This window comes from Mustela nivalis (genome assembly GCF_964662115.1).
Source record: "Mustela nivalis genome assembly, chromosome: 12".
In the NCBI taxonomy this organism is placed as follows: Eukaryota; Metazoa; Chordata; class Mammalia; order Carnivora; family Mustelidae; genus Mustela; species Mustela nivalis.
The window spans coordinates 82560281-82577444 of NC_139031.1; the positions used below are offsets into that span (position 1 = coordinate 82560281).

Genomic DNA, 17164 nt, shown 5'->3' on the forward strand with positions numbered 1-17164 from the left:
CAGGGTCAGTGAAATAAATAAGACCAGGAATGGGGACCGACAGAGGGCTGGCTGCTTAGAAGAAGGGCTGGGAGCTGTGAAGCTACGGCAGAGTGAGGCCAGGGGACACCTGTCAGCGACCAACGCGGGGTGGCCACAGCACACCATCATCCTTGCCTGCCCTCCTCTGAAGCATCGCTGCTCTCCTTCTTGTTGTTGTTGTTTTTCTTTTTTAAAAAAAGATTTATTTATTTACTTGAAAGAAAGAGCACACATATATGGGAAAGGAGCAGAGGGAGACAAAGTCTCAAGCAGACACCCTACTGAGCACAGAGCAGGCATGGGAATTGATCCCAGGACCCTGAGATCATAACCTGAACTGGAACCAAAAGTCAGATGCCTAATTGACCGAGCCCCCAGGATCCCCCACTGTCCATATCCTTAAGGGCTTAGATGACAGCTTCTCAAGGCAGTGTGTGGTTCCATGCATTCATGACAACATCGGGTGGCAGATAGGCAGTGGGATAATTATCCCCATGTTTACAGAGCAAGCAAGTTCCCCAGAGATGAGGGAACTCTAGAGAGGGACAAAACTGAGATGTGCATCTGGGTGACCACACTCTGATGATCATGTTCTTGTCAGCATATATATACCTTTATCGGGGGCTCCCCAGATCTGTTCTAATTGAACACATTTCAGAAGAATAGAAACAAGATGCATTGCCCAAAGTTTAGAATCTTATTGAGAACAGAAGTTGAGAATATAAAGGTGTTGTAGGAGAGTGCATACTCATCAGGGTAGACTTACAGCATTAGTTCACTGTAACTGTAATAGAAGTACGCCAGAGTACCATAAGAATACAGAGGCGAGGAGCTTTGCCTTGGGAGGAGGTGACGGAGGGCTTTGTACAGGAGGCCATGCCTAAGTTGGGTCTTGAAGGAGGGTAGTATCACCATACTCACTGCGGAAGACATAAAGGTAGGAAGCATGACCAAAGACACACGCATAGCTTACGGCTGATCTGGGGGGAGTGCTCCCCACCCCCAGGCCTGAGTTCTTTCCTTGGCATTACAGCTGCTATCTTTGGTGGTAAAGCCCCTTTGTCTACAGATACTTGAGCAGGCTATGTACCGAATGGGAAGCTTTGAATCTTCTGTTGGCCCCGGTGTTGATTTGTGGTAGGTGTGTCTTTGCTTTCAACAGCCTCAGCCTTTCTGGCTAACTAGGGACAAGAATAATATAATTTGTTATACAGTGTGTGGAAAGAGCAAGTAATTAAATCGTGCCTTTAGTCTTTTCTGGAAAGACTTTCCGTGTGTATGCGTTGGGGGTAGGAGAATGCTAAAATTAAACTGTGGGACTATTTACCTGTATTATAAAGATAAAATATGCAAAATATTAAATCCAGAAATATTCTCCTTTAAAATAGTTGGTTATCTCTAAAATCTCGTTGCCTCTTTAGGTACTTAAAGACTCTGGCCATCTCCCAAGAGAGAGGGTAGCTGAGGATTTTGTTTGGGCTCAATGGGATATGTCAGAGCAGAGATTATACTACGTTGACCTGAAGGTAAAAACTAGTTCACTGGCCTCCTTTTTCCCGGAACAACCTAATTTGGACGTTCTCATTATTATAATTTATTAATCTCTGCATTTTCATTGATGGGGACAGTTAATGAAAGTTTACTAAAAATATGAAATATTTTCAATACTGTTTACCTCTTGGTTGCTTCCCTTCCTCTCTCCTTTTCTCTTTTACTAATGTTGTTGATCTTTTATTTTTATTGATTTTTTTTTAAATTTTAAAGATTTTATTTATTTATTTGACAGATAGAGATCACAAGTAGGCAGAGAGAGAGGAGGAAGCCGGCTCCCTGCTGAGCAGAGAGCCCGATGCGGGTCTCAATCCCAGGACGCTGGGATCATGACCTGAGCCGAAGGCAGCGGCTTAACCCACTGAGCCACCCAGGTGCACCTTTATTGTTTTTTAAAGGTTTTATTTGGGCACCTGGGTAGCTCAGTCGCTTAAGTGTCTGCCTTTGGCTCAAGCCAAGATCCCAGGGTCCTGGGATCTAGTCCTACATCTAGCTCCATTCTCAGCAGGGAGCCTGCTTCTTCTGCTGCCCCCCGCCCCCTGCCGCTTGTGCTCACTCACTCTCTCTGTCAAATAAATAAAATCTTAAAAAAAAAAAGATTTTATTTGTTTATTTAGAGAGAGGGCCTGCTCATGCATGCACATCAGCAAGGGGGCACGGAGAGAGAGAGGGAGAGGGAGAGAGAGCATCTCTAGCAGACTCTGCACTGAGCACAGAGCCCAACAAGGGGATTTATCCCACGACCCCAAGATCTTGACCTGAGCCAAAACCAAGAGTCAGACACCAACTGACTGTGCCACCCAGGCTCCCCTGTTGATCTTTTTTTTTTTTAATTTTTTTTTTTTTTAAGTCATCTCTAAATCCAAGTGAGGTTCAAACTCAAAACCCGAAGATTGAGTTGTACACTCTACAACCTGAGCCAGTCAGGTGCTCTTTGTTGATTTTCTTTTTTTTTTTTTTTTTTGTAATTTGTCATTTATTCTCTTTTCTCTTTTAGATGTCAAGGAGTGTCTTAAAATGCATCCAGTTTTCTGCTGATGGGAAGTTTAACTTAATGGTAAGTCCAAGAGAATGATGGGCAATAGAAAATTTTAGGACACGTGGCCTCCTTTTAAAGAGAGCTGTTATCAGAAATAGCATTTTAGCATTCTTGTTGTGTTAGTCACTTGCATTAGGGACAAATACAGTAAACACAGATGATTCGAAGAGCACACAGGAAATTTCTGCTAATCGAATACCTTTTATTAAAGACACAAGCGTATGAGTGAGGACGTATAGAAGGTAGTAGGTATGGTCTATAGTAGATAGCTTTAAGTGGTTACAAGTCACTTAACCCAAAAAGACTTGTGAGGATGGTGGAGTTGAGAGAAGGGTAAAACATCAACGAGAGTGTATCGACTAATTAGTAAAAATCTAGCATCACTCCTGGCAAAGCCATTTGGAATGCTGGTCTTGTGGGGAGGAATCCTAAATATCTTTACCTGTGATGAAGAGCATGTTATTCTTCACTAGGATTAGTACTGGTGTCCTATATAGATTGATATCATAGCATTACAAGAATTACACTTATTCCTCCTGCCCCCCCCCTTTTTTTTTTAAACTCACTCATTCTTCTCCTAAAGTCATCCAGTCCTTCCCTCTGTGCATGGTCATCTGTGTCTTGTAAAAAGTCTGCCCCTTCTTATTGGCATATTATATAACCCATTTATGATATTCAAAGCTGAGGCAAAGTTTGTCAAGTATTAGCCCTTTAAGAAATAAATATACACCAAGCCTCTGATTGTGTGTAAACTCTAGAATATTCCCAGCGGACTCCCTGTGCTGTGAATTTGGGGGATAACATCTTAAGATAATGATGGTTAAAAGGGCTTTTCATCAGTAGGCAAGCACAGCATTGTCAGACTGGTTCTGGGTTTTAGAGCTATTATTGCTAAATTAATGTCATTTTTTGGTTTGTTTTCTTATGATTTTTTGACAGTTTGAAGCACCCTTGGATATAACATTAAGTGACTCGGGATTTAAGTAAGTTACTCATTGATTACTGCTAATTTTTATAGACACTCTGGGCAGAATGACTATCTTTATACCTAATGTATGGTATGCAGTTATAAGGACAATTCAATATTCTGTGTGTGTGTGTTTGTGTGTGAGACCTTTGATATTTCTGTTCTCTATAGGCAATATAAACAACTTTATCAAGCACAAACACAGAGTTTTTCATGTAAAGTCAATCATATTGATTTTCGTAGCCGTTTATTCCTGTAGGATGTTTCCATTTCTTTTGATCCGTCAAAGTGCTCTTCCTGTGATTCAATGAAAGGATTTGAACAAACATCAAACCCCTTCCCTCGTTGCCATCGGAGAGCAGGTTGCAATCAATAGATGTGTGGCTCAGCTCTGTCTGTTGTGTTACCATTTTTCTGTTTTTTTTTTTACACCTTTACAAAGGTGAGCTTTTCTTCCCCCAGACTAGTTTACATTGAGTGAAAACATGAACATTTTTGAAAAAATAGACACAAGCCCACTAGTTCACAGAAGACATGAAAGTCCTCTTGAATTAGAATCATGATAACCCTAAACTGTTCTGTATTTCAGTAGCTTTATTTCTTCATATATGAACACTTGGTTACACTTGTTTTGAAACCGTATATGCGGTTCTCTCTTTTAGAAAAAAGTTCTAGTACTTTCAACTTCTGTTTTTCTTTTTTTCCTCTCTGTTGCCAGGGCCATGCCATTTACGTATTTTTTGTTACCGTTTTTATACTGTTTTAGTTACTGTTTTACTTATACAAAAAAATAAGACATCAACTTAAATTTCTCAGGTACAAGTCTTTACTTCTGTGGGTATGTTATAGTGGTTACTACCGTTTATGAAGGAACTTTAATTTTTATTTATTTTTACTTAAAAAATTCTTATTAAAGTGTGGTTGACACACAATGTGATATTAGTTTCAAGCATACAATATATGGTGCAGTGCTCACTGCCTTAAGTGAAAGAGGGAACTAATTTTTAAATGCATTCAGTTTCTTATCCTTTATGTTCTTAGACTTGTAAACTTTGGATGTGATGATCTTCAAGACCAAAAGAACTTATCCAAACACCTGACTCTGTGCGTTTTTACCAACCATACAGGTAGACCCAAGATTGTATTTATCAATTTATTCAGTTATACTGAGTTCTGTAAAAAATGTAGTCATTGTTTAGCCATAAGGATCCTGAAAATTTACTTAAAATATACGATATTACATATGTGATCAGATGGACATTTATATACCAAATTATCTTCTCCACTACCGTTTTATACATTCGCTGTTTGTATTAAAGAAGCCACAGTCAACAGTCAGCAGGGTTATTGTTCTAGTAATTATTTCTGGTTTTTATTTATTTATTTATTTATTGAATATTTTTATTTATTTATTTGACAGAGAGAGAGATCACAAGCAGGCAGAGAGGCAGGCAGAGAGAGAGAGGAGGAAGCAGGCTCCCTGCTGAGCAGAGAGCCCGATGTGGGACTCGATCCCAGGACCCTGGGATCATGACCTGAGCCGAAGGCAGCGGCTTAACCCACTGAGCCACCCAGGCGCCCTTATTTCTGGTTTTTAAAAGGGGGATAGATTCATATGGAATTGATCCACATTTTCACCTGCTTCGTCTTTTAGCAAATGGCATCCTATTGTAGGGATGTTTTCTGTGTCAGGCTTACTGATAAATTTGGGTTCTAAAGCTATGTACCTAGCTGCTCTAAGAATCATTCTATAACTTACTGAGCTAACAACCAAAGCTTGACATACAGTTATTAGTGTACTGTAATTGTCTAAACAGTCAACTCTAATAACGAAATCTAATAGCCTTTTTAAATACTCGAGCTCGAGTGGACAGTTACCACTGAGTTAAGTAGCACTTGGGATAAAACTGTATTCCTTTAAAGTTAAATTATGTGGTATTCACAAGGCCAGTGTTTATGGAGACTTAATGTGTGCTGGGTATTGGCGATAACAATGATGAGCAAAACGGACCTAACTTTTATTGGTACAGAAGTTACTGTTTGGAATTTAGGCATTATATAAGTACAGACATAGTATTTCAATAGAATTGTGATAAATTGTAGGAATTAGGAAGTTATGAGAGTGTGTGATCAAGGTTTAATGGAGGATGCTAGCGTCTTCAGATACGTTCTAGTTCAGCTCGTCTATTCCTGTTGGTCTTACCCTCCAGGACATGGTGCCGCATTCTGTCTTAGTCCTGAAAATTGTCCCCTTTTCCACCTCACTCCATAATCCATTCCACTTTTTCCAGTTTCTCTCACGCATGAAGTCCCTCCATAAGCCAGTTTTGGGAGTTTAGGGAAGGAAGTGATATTTCATTTGAGACTCGGAGGGTGTATGTGAACTAAGAACCATGGAACTGAGTAGAGTGAGCAAGAGGAGAGGCCCGTGGGGGAGAGCTGAAGAGTAGGCTTGAGCCAAGTGATATAGGGCCTTGAAGACTGTGAAAGATTTTGTATTTTATTCTCAGAGTTCTAAGATCATTAAAGGCTTTTTAAAAAATTTTTAGAATGTTCAAGCATTACAGGAAAGTTCAAGAACAGAATGAACATTCATGTACATTTTACTTAATTTGTGTCATTTACAATATTTACTTGATTATTATCCCCATGCATGGGTCCCATATTCTCCCTTTTGACTAAACCATTCAAAAGTAAGTTGCAGACATCCTGACACTTTACCACTAAATAATTTGGCATGTATCTCCTTAGGTTAAGGATACTCCTTTACATAACCTCTGTTCCATTATCACTGAGAAAAATTAATCACACTAATAATAATTATTTCATATTCAAATTTCCATAATTATTTTTAAAAGTCCTATATATGTATAGATTTCTATATGTGTATTTATATGCATATGTGTTATATATGTATGTATGTATACAAATGAATAAATGTGTGCATGTGTATAACTTTTAAAGTCAGGATGCCATCAAGACTCATGTATTATTTCTGGTTATTATGTCTTTGTCATCTGTTTTAATGTAGATCACTTCCCTACCCCTATGTTCTACCCGCTTTGTTTTTCTTTCACAACATTGATATTTTGTTACATTTGTGAAATGTCCTACATTCTGGATTTGTCTCTTTGTTTCCTTGTGGAAGTATTTAACTCCTTCCTCTATCCTCCACATTCTCTGAAAATAGGTAGACCGAAAGGCACCATTACGCATAGGTTAAAATTTTTTCACAAGAATACTTTGTGGGGGATATTGTGAAATTTACTTACACCAGATCAGGAGGCACATAATGTCAGGATGTCCTACTATTTGTGGTGCCAAGTTTGGTCATTCAGTTACATGGTAACCACAGTCGCTCTCCCTTAAAAAGGTCCATTTTGATCCTTGCATAAGTGATCTGTGAAGTATTTGGCACGGCGGGAGTGCCCCATTCCCCAACAACTTCTCACGCGGCATTCCTTGAGGCTGCTTCATGGAAGTGTTTTCAGCAGGCAGTGATGTGATTAGATATGTATTTTTGAAAGGTCACTGGCTGCCGTGTGAAGAATGGATTGGAGGAGGCAAGAGGAAAAGTAGGCAATGAGCAGTTCGGCTGAGTTTGTAGTCCTACGTTTGGGCGGAGGACAGTTGAACTAGGATGAGGGGCACATCTAGGATGAGATGTGTTTGGAGATAGAACTGAGAAGACTGGCTGTCAGCTAGAAAGGAATGGTTCTCAGGTTTCTGGCATAAGCAAGTGGGTGAAAAGAGGGCCATTTTCTGACGTGTAGTGCTTTGGGTGGGGCCTTGAAAGGGAGACGGTGAGGGTTGTTTTGGACATGTCAACCTAGAGATCTGGGACTCGGAAGAGAGGTCGTCAGGGTGGGGCATGAACAAATGTGGCAGTTTTTTAAGACTGTAGTGGGCATTGGAAGCCTTGGGAGGATATAGGATCAAAAGGGAAGAAGCCAAGGAATAAGATTTGAGAAGCAAATACGTAAAGGTGAGGTTGAATATCCAAAGAAGAAAAGAAGAGTGTCTGGAGAGAAGGGGAAAACCAAGCGCTTTGCTGTAGCAGCCAAAGGCAGAGGGAGGTTGACCAAGGGGAAGGTGGCTAAGCGTTAGTAGGTAGTGAAAGCCGGAGTTCCTGGGTCTGGGAGCACAGAGGTTAACGTGAGCACTTTGTTTGGGTGCCTGAGGTGGAATTTTGGTGGTCCTGGGTCAAATGTCATGTGGGAGGTAAAAAAAAAATCACAACGGGTGTAGACATGAGAGAGGCAGCAGCTGGAAGGGGAAGAAAGATGTAGGGAATATTATTTTTGAAGGTGGTAGAGACTCCAGTATGTTTGAAGGCTCATGAGGCCAGAGAGAAGACGACAGTACACGGCAGACAGGAAGAACGGGTCCAGTGCATTTGCTGAGCCGGTGGGAGGTAATGGGGTCCAGAATTCACGTGGGGGGACGAGGGTTGGTTCTTCTTTAGGACCTCACTTTAAATCTGCTGACTACAAACAATCATTTTAGGCTTTCCTTCTTTGAAGCTGTAATTCCTTTTCATTTTATTCCCATAGGAATTTCTCACGAACAGTAGCAGCTATAACTTATAAACGGGTGATCTGTGACATCAGATGTTAGGTTTATCAGCAGAAGCGGTGGGAGAATCTGTTCTCCCCTTTCTCAGCGATGGCTAGGAAAGTCGAACAGGAGCCTTGCTCTTCACAGTCAGCTCTCAAATAGAAATAAGCCTGTTCCAAATGGGATGCTTCTCGATTTAGGATGCAGCTAGCCTGAGAAGCAACCTTTGGGTTTTTAATTGATAAGCCACCAGCTCATGTATTTTCCAAATGGCTTTGTAAGATGATTTTTTTTTTTCACCTTTGTGGTAAAACAAAGAAAAACCTACTTTGGTGAAGTAGGAATGGAGAAGGTAGCAAAGAGTCTCATCCCCACACGGCTCCCTGAACACTAGACAGCCTCCTTTCCCGCGGGCATGGAGAGACCAGAGAACAGCGTTCACGAAATGAGTGCTGGCCGACTCAGGGTCTTAAACAGACGCAATGTTGTGTCCGTGATGATGCCGTCACGGTGTTTGATGTTCATTTGTCCCATGTTGGTCGTTGGGAGCTACTTTGCCCTTTCAGCGTTACTTGTTACCTTCTTGAAAGCATCTTTGTCCTGAATTTTTCTGCCCTAAGTCACGAAATTCCCTACCTTCCAAGTATGGAGAGGTTAAATGGATAAGGGGTTTCTGATGATAGGCGATGGTGGACAAAAGGGCTGCTTCTGTATAAAGATTGAGCTCATGCAGATTCTTTTTTTTTTTTTTTGAAGATTTTATTTGACAGAAAGAGAGATCACAAGTATGTAGAGAGGCAGGCAGAGAGAGGGGGAAGCAGGCTCCCTGCTGAGCAGAAAACCCGATGCGGGGCTTGATTCCAGGACCCCTGAGATCATGACCTGAGCCTAAGGCAGAGGCTTAACCCACTGAGCCACCCAGGCACCCCGATCTCATGTAGATTTTTAAAAATAATTCTTAGCAGGAGGGTAAGTCAGAGATTCCCTAAAGCAGTGAAGGGAAGAAAATATTCTTCTTCTTTTTTTTTTTAAGATTTTATTTATTTATTTGAGAAAGAGTGAGAGATAGCACAAGCATGCAGAGGGGTGGAAGTAGAAGCAGAGTCCCCACTAAGCAGGGAGCCTGATGCAGGATTTGATCCCAGGACCCTGGGATCATGACCTGAGCCAAAGGCAGATGCTTAACTGTCTGAGCCACCCAGGTGCCCAAGGAAAGAAAATATTCTTATTCCTGTCTCATTTAATAGTCAACTGTGCAGCTACAATTAAGCCAGTGGCTGTCATTCTTTCTTGGGCACCATCTACTGGGAGCTGGTCAGGGGTGAAAAGTGTACATTCTCTTTCCTGTTCATATAATCGCAAGAGTTACCCTCCACAAGTTCCCAGAATTAGTCCTGTGTTTTAGCATTTTATAGAGCCTTTTACAATGAGATAATTTCCCTTGGAAAACTTTGTCTGTAATAGCTTTCATTGTCCAAATAGTTTCCCAAAGCCTAGCCAACTTTAAGATTTTTTCTTCATCATTGATGAATATTTATTAAACATCTCTTTTTGGATACACCATTAAGAGCATGTTTTGTTTTTTCAAACTGTGACTTCCCTCAACTTGTAAATAGCTGCTAAATCATTATGGAAGAAGAATAATCACAGTTAACCTTTATAGCCAGATATAACTTCTTCCCACAGCTTTATACATACTATCTCATTTAGTTCTTATGTTGGAACTATATGAAGTAGGTTCTATTTTCTTTATTTACAGCTGAGGAAACTGAGATTTAAAGAATTTAATTATGTTGCCCCAGATACATTTTATTTATTTTTTAAGCTTATTTACTTATTTAAGTAATATCTACACCCAACATGGGGCTTGAACCCATGACCCTGAAATCAGGAGTCACACACTCCACCAACTGAACAAGCCAGGTACGCTGGCTTAGACACATTTTAAAATATTGATGCCTGGGGTGCCTGTGTGGCTTGGTCAGTTGAGCATCTGACTCCTGATTTCAGCTCAGGTCATGATGTCAGGGTCGTGAGATAGAATCCAGTTTCAGGCTCTGCGCAGGGCATGGAGCCTGGTTGGACTTCTCTCTCCTTCTGCTCCTCCCAGAGTGCCCTCTCCCCCTTAAAAAAATAAAACAAAAAACTGATGCCTGGCCTGGGTCTTACCTTCACAGATTCTGGTTCAGTTGATCTAATGGGAAGCTTGAAAATCTGTGAGTTTCAGGTGAATTTAATGTACTCTCAAGGTTGAGAACCAGTGCTCCATTGCTGGGTTGTCCAGTATGGTAACCACTAGCTACAGATGGCCTTTCACATTAATTAAAGTTAAACAGAAGTTTCTCAGTCACAGTAGCTACATTCTAAGTGCTCAGTAGTCACCTGTGGCTGGTGGCTACCAATTTGGACAGCACAGATATAACACATTCCCATTATCAAGGAAAACACTGTGGATGGGAGAAGCTTTGTAGAATCTGTGCACATCCCATGTCACCTTGCTGTGTCTTTAATTTTTTCCCTACTTTGGGCTTGGGAAAGGGAATTAAACCACAACCTCATTTGGAAATATTTGCTTATGAGACCTAAAGATGGCTCTTGGTGTGTGTAATTGGATACATTTATTCTACACCGCACTTTAACTTTCTTCAAAACAAGAAGACTGATGCCCTCTAGTCTCTAAAGGTTGGAGCGTGGAGGAATTTGCTAGAATAGGGGATATAATCTTCTTTATATTGTTGACATTTCATGTTCATGCCTCAGGATAGATTCCTACAAGAAGAATTTGGGTCGACAGGTATGAATATATTTAAGTCTCTGCAAAACTTTATTTCAGAGAGGTTGTATCAGTTCCCTCCTCTGTTATTCGAGAATGTTCTTCTTAATCTTCCCTTGACAGAATTGATTACCATTTTAAAAACTGTGCTAATATGGAAGGGAAAATACGGTGCCTTTAAAATTTTTTATTTTGTTATTACCAGAGCAGCTAAAGTTTTAACTATGTTTGCTAAATATTCTTTCTCCTTGTAATCATAAAACATAAAAGAACAGGATAAAGCAGTAGTTTTTCGCTGGTAGTATGTTTATGAAAGTAGTCAAAGTGGTACATGGAACTTTTTAAACTTATAATTACTATTTTTGTTTATGTTTTAGTATAGTGTTACTTTGATTCTTAGTGAGTCTGCTGTAATTTTAGAGAAGTTATTATTGTGTACTCAGTAACCATAACAGTAATTTTACATCTAACAGAATTGTTACTATTTGTACCTGATAAAATTTTTCTTTTTTGGTTATTTTGCAACTAAGATGTTGGAATAAAATGTACTTCTAACAATATGATGCGGTTTTAAATGTTATTAAAAATGGTCACAAATGATAAACATTGTAACAGAACATTCATTAATGTCCCTAAATAGCCTTCTTAGAGAAAATTGGCTTTTTTTTTTCCCTTTCACCACCATGATTCTTTGATAAAGGACCTTGTGAAGTATAACAGAGGAAATGTTGCTATTCACTGAAGTAGAGTAATGATTGAATTTACACAGCTACTTAATTTTAGCACTGGGACTAGAACCCAGCTTTCTAGACTCTGGTCAATTTCCTTTCCACCCTGGAAATCTCCCACTTCAGGTAATAACATAAATGTTAGCACTGGAAGTATCAGTTTCAGCATAATGCCCTGCATGGTAGGTCTTTGATGAGCACATCTAGTCTATGTGTCTGGTAACAGCTGCTAGAGATGATGGATATATCCCACCCATGTTCTAGAGCGTGTGAAGGCTGAGAGTATTCTGGAGCCCTGGGCTAAGAGAAGGTGGTCAGAGCTCATCTGGAAAGATAGCTGTGCCAGGAGTTCTCTCCTTTGCGCTTGGGCCAAGGCTCTCAGTGCCCCAAATATGGGTGGGTATGGGCCAACACACACTTGCTCCTACTGCCTCAGTTTGCCTTCCAATTTCAGATGGAAAAAAAAAAAAAAAGACTGGGAAGTGTCTATAAAGAGGAGATGCATTTTGGTAAGCTGGGATCTACATTAGTAATAGCCGGAAGGCAAGCTAAATAGGAGAGCGGGGCAATAGAAGTATATGAGAACAATCTCCTTTGTAACCTTCTCTAGACTCCCATGATTTCATATACAGGAGTAGATCTCCATTCATTTTCCTATCCTTTCCTTTCCTTCAGTAGCTCACCACAGTACATTACATTACTTATTACAAAATTTTTAAATTACATTACATGCACAGTGTGTGCTGAGTAATTGTTGAACTGAAATTTCTCAGCAGCTTGTTAATAAACCGTTTCTAGAATTTGGGAAAAATCTGAGGTAGATTGAGTCAGAACATCTAAAGGAAGAGAAGAAAGGTTAAGTGGCTTAGAAAACTTTTTGTCTCTGATTCTTTTCAGCCCCACTAAATAATACCTTCTTCCTTCTAGGGACTTTGTGTGTATGTTACAGTCCGAAGTTTGACTCTTGGGGAAAAATCACATATACAGTGTTTTACTTTCATAAAGGTACATGTTATTTATTCTTAATTTTTTATTTTTATGTAATCACTTTTTCCAAATAGTAGCAAGTTAGATAAATTTTAAAGTCTTACTCCCTTGTAATAAATTTTATCAGTACATTCTATACCTATATAATACATGTTTCCTGAAGAAATTCACTAATGATGAATACAGTTCATCCTTGAACCACATGGATTTGAGTTGCGTGGATCCACTTACATTCGGGCTTTTTTTTTTTTGAAAAAAATACAGTATAGTACTGTGAATGTACTTTCTCTTCCTTATGATTTTTCTTAATAACATTTTCTCTCTTTTTTTTTTTTCTTTCTTTCTTTTTTTTTTTTTTACTGTGAGAATACAGTATACAATACATATAACATATGAAATATCTGTTAATGGACTTTATGTTATCAGAAAGGCTTCTGGTTAGCAGTAGGCTATTAGTAGTTAACTTTCGACTCCCCCAAAACTTATACATGGATTTTTGACTGCTCAGGGGTTGGCACCCCTAACCTCCATGTCGTTCAAGGGTCAGTTGTATTGACTTAGCTAATGTTCTTGTATTTTTTTCCTGACCTATGTATTTTTCTAGGCTTATAGGTAGACCAATCCTTATGGACATATTTGTCCAAAGTATGTTTATTTGCTTTTTTATTTCTAGTTGGAAAACATCAATTTATTTAACCTATAAGGTTACGGAGAGCTCTAGTTAAAAGCATCCATCATCTCAGATCTCAACAGGTCTTAGACCTAAGATACCTTTATTTTGATTCACAGTTCTGCGGCCCAGCAAACTAGTTTGTCAGCAGTCAGTCTCAGGGGAGGAGTAAATGCCCAAGCTTTTCTAGTTCTAGTTCTAGTTCTCTAGTTGGCCAGTGTACCCTTTAAAAGTTTTAGTCTGAACAATGGTAAGGCACATTTATTTTGCTTGTTTAGTCCCTTAAAATTAGAATTTATATAGTACATACAGTGGGTGAAATTATATTTAAAAAATTTTTAATTATAAAACAAACAAACAAACAAAACTATGCCAGACCACACCAGAGTTTATTCTACAGGAATGCCTAACATTACTTTCAGAAGTTAGAAATGTGGGTAAGAAAAGTTTAATACCTCAATAATGAAGAAACTAAAAGCAACTTCAGTAGACAGGCTTTAATAGCATAAGTTGGATTTTTTCTTTTGTGGGAAGTTTTCATACATTTTTCTAATAATTAATATAATGCTTAAAATCATAAATAAAACTTCTCTGAAAGTTTTATTAAGGGTTACTGATTCTGACGAAGAGTTAGAACAGTGGAACATGAAGCCCAATACCCTGAGTTTAGTTGATAGTCTACTAAGTGACTGAGAGAAGTCTCAGGGGTCTTGATGATGGCAAGAATGTGCAGTAAACTGTGGGGGACAGTGAGCCACCTGGTCTCCTCCACCTTTTGAATCCTGTGATAGATTCCTTCAGATCCTTCTGTCCCAGCACAACCCACCTTATAAGGTCTAATATTATACGATAAGCCCAGAACGACTACTGGATCCTGATTGCACTGTGATCTACCTTCTGTGTGGTTTTGGGGGAGTGGTGGAGAACCATGAAATTTAGAAGTTAGACCCTTGCTTTTTCACAGCTCCTAAATGTGGAGTATTACATAGAGTAAAAGCCTTGGGTGGAATTCTGGTTCTTTGTTTCTTACCATTCTTTCCTTGGCTTCCTGTTTTCTCTCCACAGGGCACAGCAAGACCTTCACTGCTGCTCTAGGGAGTGTAGACTCACATGTGACTAAGGGCCTTACTTTTCTCAACCTTGGTGAGTGAGAGAGAGAGGCGTCTCTGCTCTGACCCTCCTTTCTAGTACATGTGATACAACCTTTTATATCTCATTTTCTTATCTGTGCACTCCATTTTCTCCCGCCCCTTTAGGATTTGGATTGGGATGATAGCCACTGACCTTTCAGAGGCCTAGGAGGGGAAGGGTTTCTCTGGAAACCTTGGCACCCCTCACTTCTCTGTTGTTCAAGGGTCAACTGGATTAAGTTAGTTAATATTCTCATATTTTTTCCTGATCTGTATCTTTTTCTAGGCCAATCCTAATGGACATATTTGTGTCCCCCATTCACATAAGCCTTTGGGGAGGGGATGCATCTCCCTCTTTAAAGAATCTAGGCTGTGAGTTTTCCTATGTGTTTTAGTAGTAATCCAAAAAAAGCCATTTGTTAGTATAAAAATGATGATGGCCACCTAGTCAGTTAGGCGTCTACCTTTGGCTCAGGTCATGATCTCAGGGTCCTGGGATGGAGCCCTGTGTCCCTCTCCCTGACCTCTCCCACCCCCCGGCTCATGCTCACTCACTCTCTCAAATAAATAAATAAATCTTAAAAAAAAAAAAAAAAACAGGGCGCCTGAGTGGCTCAGTGCTCAGTGGATTAAGCCGCTGCCTTCGGCTCGGGTCATGATCTCAGGGTCCTGGGATCGAGTCCCACATTGGGCTCTCTGCTCAGCAGGAAGCCTGCTTCCCTCTATCTCCCTCTCTGCCTGCCTCTCCATCTGCTTGTGATTTCTCTCTGTCAAATAAATAAATAAAATCTTTAAAAATATATATATATTTAAAAAAAAATTAGAAAAAAAAACCAAAAAACAAAAAACAAATAATGACAGTGAATGAGATGTTCCCTAAAAGCCTATGAGAAAAAATACATCATATTGTCCCTTGATTCTAGAGAGGACAAAGATCTTTGAGAAATTGTCCATTCCCTGTTGTTAATTGCTAAGAGCTTCCAAGTCCTATAGAGGACTAACAAATCAGCTTAAGTATGTTGATTTTCATTGAGTAAATATGGTAAGGGAACTTAAGTGTTAGGTTTGAACATATTAATGGAGTCTATCATGAAGAAAATCAAGAAAGGGTTTAGTGTACCAACCTACCAAAAGCTGCTTTTCCATGTCATTTGGGATGAGGGGCACAAACAGGTTAGCAGAAGACTAACTAACAGAACTATTACTTGCCTACCTATGGGACGCGGCACAATATTCAAAAAAGAAAAGCTTCAGGTTTATAGCACATGATTCTTTAATATGTTCTCCTATTCCTGTTTCCCAGTCTTCCTGCTATCATGACAAAAAGCTTAGGAAGGTATAATGTGAGGGAGCTGGGCGAAATGAGAACAAAAATGACAAAGTTGATTAAAAAAAAGATTTTTCTTTTGAACAATACTGTAGATGAGGTGAGATAGTGCATGTGGAGTGGGCCAGTACGTAGTAAATGTTAACATGAGCTTTGAACCTGTGGGAAATTGCCTTAGAGAGGCCCGAGTCTACTGCTTCCTGTGGTAAGAGAGATAAATATAAGATTTCCTGGGTCTGAGACTTGATTCTTATCAGAGAATGCTGCATCAACATCCCATTTCAAGAGTGATGTAGGAAACTTTCCACTAAAAAAAAACTTAGCATTTTGTCAGGTCAAAGGTAGCCTTCTTTCCCCCCCCCCCTGAGAACGACTCTAGAAAAGGGCAGGCATGATTTAATCTATGGTCTTCAGACTGTGGAGCCGGCAGAAATCCTAGAGTTTTGTAAAAATAGGCTCTTACATAAGTTGTCTTTCCCTCTTATACACATTTAGTCTTTTTGGCACAGAATTATACCCAAGCTTAGAACTACTCCAGAGGTAATTTTTATGACAACAGTATTGCTTTTGAGTGATGCCTTTTTTTCCTATTAATTACATATAACAGTTCTGAATTGTCACCCTATTAAAGGGACTTATTTTGAATATTTTAATTAAAATATTAAAGAATAGAGTTTTAATGTTGATAAGATATTAAAGAATAAAGTTTTCCATGAACCCAGACACCTCTATATAAGAAGGATACATTTATAAATAAAAAGCTATTTTTATTTATATTTTAAAATATGTATTTATATTTTAAAAATGAGTATGTTATTTCCATTATCTTGATCCTTACAACAATTCTGCTAGGTGATGTTATCCTCATTTTCCAGATAATGAAACTGAGCTCAGAAAGGCTGAGGTCTGTGCCCAGTCTCCTTTTAGTGTCTCTTATCAGGGACACTATGTTGTTTTCTTATTGCTGCCCTAACAAATGATCACAAATTTAGGGCTTAAAACAACATGAATGCTGTCTTTTGGTTCTGGAGGTCAGAATTCGGAAATGAGTTTTGAGGGGCTAAAGTCAAGGTGTGGGTAGAAATGGTTCCTTCTGGAGATTCTGGGGAGAAATTAATCCTCGGACAACCCCAGCATCTCGAGGCTGGCATCTTGAGGCTGGCATCTCGAGGCTGGCATTTCTTGGCTTGCTACCCCATCACTCCCATCTCTCTGTCATCCTCGAGTGATCTTGTCCTCTGTAGTGCAGTCTCCCTCTGCCTCTCTCCTGTAAACATATTTATGGTTACCTTGGGTCCACTTGGATACTCCAGGATACCCTCTGCATCTCCAGGATGCTTGATCTCATCTGCAAGGTCCTTCCATCTCTTCAGGTGACACAGGCTCTGGGATTAGCACGTGAACATCTTAGGGG

At 39.6% G+C, this 17164-nt stretch overlaps 1 protein-coding gene across 18 annotated transcripts in view; it reads left to right on the forward strand.

Annotated features, from left to right (window-relative positions):
• GSAP (gamma-secretase activating protein) overlaps positions 1-17164 on the forward strand; it is an 81574-nt gene that overhangs the window by 26431 nt on the left and 37979 nt on the right. For 12 of the 18 annotated variants that reach the window (XR_014300827.1, XR_014300829.1, XR_014300830.1 and 9 more), the window contains exons 9-14: positions 1443-1547; positions 2570-2629; positions 3551-3594; positions 4620-4705; positions 12564-12641; positions 14359-14436. Coding sequence is in view for 7 of the 18 variants with exons in the window: in XM_082691853.1 (XP_082547979.1) it covers positions 1443-1547; positions 2570-2629; positions 3551-3594; positions 4620-4705; positions 12564-12641; positions 14359-14436 (451 nt within the window). In the remaining 11 variants the exon portion in view is untranslated. The remainder of the gene's footprint in view (positions 1-1442; positions 1548-2569; positions 2630-3550; positions 3595-4619; positions 4706-12563; positions 12642-14358; positions 14437-17164) is intronic. The other 6 variants (XR_014300828.1, XR_014300835.1, XR_014300836.1 and 3 more) reach the window with 1 other exon arrangement.